This window comes from Nicotiana tabacum, chromosome 6, assembly GCF_000715075.1.
Source record: "Nicotiana tabacum cultivar K326 chromosome 6, ASM71507v2, whole genome shotgun sequence".
In the NCBI taxonomy this organism is placed as follows: domain Eukaryota; kingdom Viridiplantae; phylum Streptophyta; class Magnoliopsida; order Solanales; family Solanaceae; genus Nicotiana; species Nicotiana tabacum.
Window position 1 is genome coordinate 55,862,893 of NC_134085.1, and position 6,667 is coordinate 55,869,559.

The 6,667-nt window shown below is 36.2% G+C and overlaps 1 protein-coding gene across 1 annotated transcript; it reads right to left on the reverse strand.

Moving 5' to 3' along the window:
- Nucleotides 1–824: 824 nt before the first annotated feature.
- LOC107828579 (glucan endo-1,3-beta-glucosidase 8) lies at nucleotides 825–4,463 on the reverse strand. The gene is made up of 2 exons (XM_016655921.2): nucleotides 3,743–4,463; nucleotides 825–2,031 (listed from the first exon to the last, which is right to left on the reverse strand). Exons 1-2 carry the CDS (start codon nucleotides 4,060–4,062, stop codon nucleotides 927–929), a joined length of 1,425 nt encoding a protein of 474 aa, XP_016511407.1. The 5' UTR covers nucleotides 4,063–4,463; the 3' UTR covers nucleotides 825–926.
- Nucleotides 4,464–6,667: the final 2,204 nt, after the last annotated feature.

Consider the following 6,667-nt stretch of genomic DNA (forward strand, 5'->3'; position numbering starts at 1 on the left):
AAAATTTTTTCTAATGTTTAGTTAGATAGTACAAAATATTTTGTAGGAAAATATTTTTTAATACTACTCTCCTCACCCCTTTCCCCCAAGTCCATATATTTCCTGTGCCCCCCCCCCCCCCCACCACCACCACCACCACCACCACCACCACACACCAAATACCCTACGTTTCAAGACTCTATTTTTTTCAAGAATTTAATTATTCTTCTAAAAATTCACTCAAACTCAAAGGAACTAATGTGCTGCTTTACTTTTTTACACAAAAACAACGTTGAAATTTATGCTCCATAACTAAAAAGAAAATACTCTTATCTTTTTGTTGAAGTGAAAGAAAATACTTTTTATTACATTATTTTGTTGAAATGAAAGAAAATATTTTTATATCATTTTATTGAAATAAAAGAAAATATTCTTTCTACATCATGAAAAGAAAGTATTTTTTTTATTAAAATGAAAAAATATACTTTTTTATATCATTAAAAGATAATACTCATTTGTTGAAATGAAAAAAAATACTCTAGCTATAACATGAAAAGAAAGTAGTATTAAAAATATTTCTATGTAGGGTGGGGATGAGGGTGGGGCGGGGTGGGAGTAGGGGTGGGGGTGTGAGGGTGAGTTGGTGGGAATGAGAAATAGGGTGGGGAAGGTTGAAAAATAATTTTGGAAAATATTTTCCCTTCTCAAGAAAATATTTTCCTCCAATTGGAAGAAAATGAGTTTATGAGGAAGATGTTTTCAAAAATATTTAAGTCAATCAAACATGAAAAGATTGAAAAATATTTTCCGGAAAATATTTTCCTTCGTACCAAACACACCCGTACTTGAAAAGATAATCTGAACTTTTATTAAAACATCAGCTAGTACCCAGAAATGTCGAATACAATCACTGTCGCAAATAAATAATCTACATAAATATAATCTATCTATAGTAAAATAAATGTGAAGGCAGTAAGAAATGCGATGACCCCTGGGCCTGGCAATAGTTTTGGAGAGAAAGAATAAGCTATCTGGATGGTGAAATTACAGTTTGCTTGAGATATATTCTGATCCGTTACCATTGCCAGACCCTGAAAACCACAACTGAAATCTCCTTGGTTCTGAGCTTGGTAATACATATTAAATGCATATGATGCATTACCATTTGCATCCAAACCATTGCACGAAGAACCATATCCTAATGCCGTGCAATCTGAGAATGTGCAAGCATAGTTGATGTTATCTGCAAGTTTGCTCAAATCCTTGGCATTCGGATTAAGCATGCACCATTTCTTAGGTAAATATTCCACATTTTGTGCACCTACCAGAAACTTATCTTGTCCCTGACCTGTAAGGTCCATGGCAAACTTTGGCTGTCCATCATACCGGAAGATTCCCCAGTGGCGCTCAAAGTTACCAGGAGCAATACTTTTACCATCCTCGTCGATAAGCCCAAACAAGTAAACTTCAATATATCCAGGCCGAAGAGGCGTTCCTGTGTTGGCTGCAAGCCTGGATAACAGCCCCTTATAAAACCGATAAGCAAGATTGACATTGGCATTTTTGTCACCATCCGTGGGCCACCCAACTTCCCCAACAAGAATGGTCATGTTGCCAACACCTGCTGCCCTCAAAGCTGAAACTAGGGTATCAAAGTTGGCATCAAATACATTGGTGTATGTGACTCCTTTATCAAGAATGGGGCTACTGGCTCCATCAAAGAAGGCAAAGTCGACAGGGAAATGCTCGTTAGCATAAAGACTCAGAAAGGGGTAAATGTTTACTGTGAAAGGTGCGTTGTTCTGGTTCATGAACTGCACCATCTGGGTCATTAGATCATTAATGTCCTGTCGGAATCTCCCAGCAGAGGGCACGGGATTGCTCTCTGGAGAGAAATAAACATCGGCATTTAGAGGTACAGTTGCTTTTATAGAGTTCCCAAGTCCTGCTTCATTTAGAGCATTTTGGATGTTCTGAAGTGCTGGGAAGGTCGTGTTAATAAAGGAGTTGTTGTACGATGTCAAGAAAGGCTCATTACCCACTGCAACATACCTGCAGAGATAAAGATACATAAATTTTGTACAGAAATCAGCTAGATGGAACTATATAAATGTTTGAAATGCACTTACATACTTTTCTGCTGTGAACTGTCAGCAATATTTTATTGATAAAAGTGGGTGCAGAGCTATTACAAAAAAACAGTAGCTATAAAATGCTTTTACACAATACAAACGCAAATGTGTCTAAGAAATGATCTCTTCAATTTGAAGGACCATTTATTAGTGCTATATGGTCTAATATTTCATTATTTCGAATGACAGAACTATCCAGTACAGAATACAGATGACAAAGGATTCTCACATATAAAGGAAGAAGTTAAAGTACAGTTTGAAGAGTTATACCTACTACAGAATTGGATGCATAGTTTGGCTTTTAAAGTCAGTATTGTTTGATCATACTATCCGACACTTTATTTACCATTTTAAAGCCATAAGACTTCCAAGTGATTGGATTTCATGTATGTATCTCACTATCTTTTTTTAATATAAGGAAAGCAGATGTTTTGTGAGAAATATATCCCACTATCTTCCTTCACTTTGTTTCCTAAAAGATAAGGATCAAGCTAATCATAACTACTTTTTTCATTTTTTCTTTTCTTTTTCTCCGGATAATTGAGAAATTCCCAAGAACCAATGGTGCACAATTCGAAACTGGGCCCCACCTCTACCCGTATCCACTTAAATAGCAGGCTTTTGTCTATGGCAGGGTTCGAAACCAAAAGCTAACCATAACTTCAACCAAACACTAGCTTAATTTCAAAGTAAAACCCGACGTTTCAGTTTGAAATAAAGTAAATACACAAAGAATAGACAGGAAGAGTCAAAATGATGATAGCAAATAAGAGAATAATCATACTGCTGCTCTTCAATAACCCTCCTTAACTTCTTTTTTTTCCCTAAAACAAAAGATCCTCTGCTTAAAGATGAACCAGAAGTTGTACGTTCTCGCACTGGAACATGTTCTATAGACCACACAAAGGTTGGTTATTTGCAGCTATAAAGAAGAAGAAAAAAAAAGAACTGAAAATGATTACCAAAGGAAACATATACTAGCAATGGTTCTCCCATTTGGATAACTACATTCCAAAAGGGAAAAGCAGTAACTTTTTTAGGAAATTTTGGAAAAGAGAATATGCACTCAAAAGGACTTAACTCGCGAAAGAAATGCTTTGTGGCTAGTGCAGGCATAGGGGAAAGGTGGACGTATATCATATGCCACCTTCCGCTTGCATTTCTACAAAGAGGTTGTCTCCATGTCCCGAACCCCTGACCTATATGTCACAAAAGTAGCAACTCTACTATTGCATCAGGGGTCGCCCCCCTACGGAGAGAACAAAGAGGTTGTTCCGACGCCTCAAACCCCAGACCTATGAGCCAAGAAAAGAGCAACTCGACTGTTGCATCAAGGCTCACCCGACTTTGTAAGGGGAAATAGATTCTTTATCCTTTTATCACATTACTGCCTAAGTGTATCTGCAAAGTCATTTCCTTTAATACATATTCCTAACTAACAACAAAGCATTTGAAGCAATTTAGAGCAAAGGGAATCATATCCCACATTTGCTGTACAAGCAACACTAATAAGCAGGAAGAGCAAAAGAGAAGCCAGCCACTCCTTCAACAAATGCTCAATGTGGTGCAGATCATCAGTATAGATCATAAAACACATCAAGAACAAAAAAGAAAGGTGTAATGAATCATACTTGATATTGACACCTCCTTTGAAATTGTAGCGGGTGACATTGCGTCTGACCCAATCTTTAGCTCGATCATAATCATTCATAGCAGAAAGCTGATCATTGGGAATGGCAACCATAACTTCAATATCAGTACCAGCAAGAGCACTCATGGTTGATTGATCTGCATCAAACAGCTTCACCTTCCCAATACCATTGTCCTTCAGCAGCTGCACCACTGTTTTTGGTGGCAACTTGTGCATTGCCATTGTTCCCCAGTTCACTCCTAGACCTTCCACCTCACTCAAATACAATAAACAAACCACAAATATCCCAACTTTCAACATCTTTGAAAATGGGTATTCAGAATCTTGAATATTCTAGCAATTTATTAACTCTAATTGGAACAAAGAATTAGAGAGGGAAAGAAGACCCAGAAGAAAAGAATTGATTTTTATCAAGAAAAAAAGGGTATAAGAATCAAGAGAACGTGGGTGGGAACCCAAAAACCTCCTCAAATAGCCTGAAAACCACCACTTTCTGATATGAAACTGCCAAAAAAAAAAAAAAAGAGTTTGAGTTAAACCAATCAAAACATGGGGATGGTTGGATAAAAACCCCTCTTGTTAGTAAAGTTCTAGAAAGGAGGGAGACCGGGAAAATATTGAGTTTTATGTAGGGGTTATGGTTGATGAAGGTTTCTTTATTAAACCAAAAGACAGCTAAGAGAAAAGAACTGCTCAAGGTTATAGGTTGAGTAAAACCTCTATTAAATTAAAAGAAATTAGGTCGATTTCCGTGTCCGTGTTGGAAGTTGGGACTTGGGGTATATTTTCAAACACATAATTGAATTTATGTGAACTGATAAGTCCAACGCGTATTAAGATGGACGAACTAGTACGTCCGATGCTTTTCTTTGTTGTACGTTGCGTGTACCTCATATTAATAATTATAATTTTTGTTTAAATTACTTAAATATTATTAAAAATATATTCAAATTCTAAAATGTGTTAGCTCTTGAAAGAAAAACTAACATGCAAAAGATATAATCATAAGCAATGATGTTTATACCCATCGAATAAACAGTTGATACATGTCACTTTACTTAATTACAATTATTAGTATTCCAACCATAGTTAACCATCATATGTTTTGCACAAATAATATTAAAAATACTTAATAGTCTTGTAAATCTCTGCTATGCTCTTAACCCTAACTTAATATATCGATATTTTCTTTTGCACATTTTATACCACCCTAAGGCCATCACTGGCCAATGGTCATTACCAACCGTCCAACATGAAAATTTCCTTCTACTATCTGTAATTATCATTAATGATATAAATATTTTAAGAAAAATATAAATATTTAACCAAAAAATATTTATCTTTGTACATTCTCAATATAATAGATCTGAAGATTAACATACCGAAAAATTTCGCAAAAGCGCGCTCCATATTCTGAAATATATCTTGTACATTCTAACTTTAGGAATTAATTACCATGTATTCCTCCAATTCAAGATTAGGAATGAAGATATTCGAGAGAAGGTGGGCGTGGCCCCATGGAGGACAAGATGCGGGAAGTAAGACTCAGATGGTTCGGGCACATTCAGAGGAGGAGCACTGATGCACCGGTGAGGAGGTGTGAGCGACTGACTGTAGTGGGCACGCGGAGAGGTAGAGGGCGACCTAAGAAGTATTGAGGAGAGGTGATCAGACAGGACATGACGCGACTTATGATTACTGAGGACATGGCCCTTGATAGGGAATTATGGAGGTCGAGCATTAAGGTTGTAGGTTATGGGAAACTTGTGAATATTTCTACAGCACAATAGAGTGAGACTAGCCAGTTAGGAGTTAGACTAAGAATGTCATTGGTCGTCTATTGATGCAGGGCTTTACCTGCTAGTTTTACTATACCAGCCATCTATTTCGTATTTCGTATTTCGTATTCTGTATTTCATATCTCTTATATTGTTGTTATTTTATTATGCATTTTTATGGTACTAATATATCGGCTCCTGTTGCTTTTTTTGAGCCGAGGATCTCCTGGAAACAGTCTCTCTACCCTTCGGGGTAGGGGTAAGGTCTGCGTACATATTACCCTCCCCAGACCCCACTTGTGGGATTATACTGGGTCGTTATTGTTATTGTTGTATTCCTCCAATTCAAATTATTTTCATATTTTGACTGTAATTTTTCATTTTGTTTCATTCACTTGCAGTCCTTGACCAACTAAACTTCATAGCAATACTAATCCAGAGAAGGCCAACATTCTGAAGGGCTTATATGTTAACAGCTTTATCATAGTTTATGTTGTTGTTTTGGAATGACGCGGAAAATGAAAAAATGATGATGTAGAATTTAAGAATTAAAGCATACATTAGAAGAAGATCGGAAAAAAGGAATGAAAGAAGAATGAAGAAACACTGACGTCTTTCTAACATTAGTATGATTTACTTTTTTAATTACTGATTAATTAAATAAGAATTCTAATAGACTAGTTTGTCTTTGGTTAACTTAATCATATTTGGTGTAAACACTCGGTGTGGATAAGTTTTTAGCGGGGAAATAAAGGAGGGGATTATGTTAAAGGGGTTAAACTTAAGTACTATCATCACTGACCAAAACCCGATTTCAAATTAAGGAATCATATTCTTTGTAAACCAAGAAACTAATTATGAATTATTTTTCAAATTTCCAATCACTTTTCTGTTATAATGTCCATTTGCATTATGTCTTTTTCTCCCAAAATGATATAGCCGTTAGTTCTTTCCCCCCTAAAACCTCATACAAATGACAACTAGTCACAAAAGATTTATTACTTTTCAGATTCTTGTTTTGACTTTGAGGAACACTTTTCTTAAAGTCCTCTACAGCCACATACTCAAGTTTTTCCTCAGGAGTCATCCCCCAAACAATTTTTCTGTGGAAATTTATTGACCTCCCG

Excerpts from the sequence above, each read along its gene's own strand:
- LOC107828579 (XM_016655921.2), bottom strand. The coding sequence starts at position 4,062 with ATGTTGAAAGTTGGGATATTTGTGGTTTGTTTATTGTATTTGAGTGAG. Across the intron at positions 2,032-3,742 it reads AAAGGAGGTGTCAATATCAA|GTATGTTGCAGTGGGTAATG; the intron begins GTATGATTCATT and ends TTATCTCTGCAG.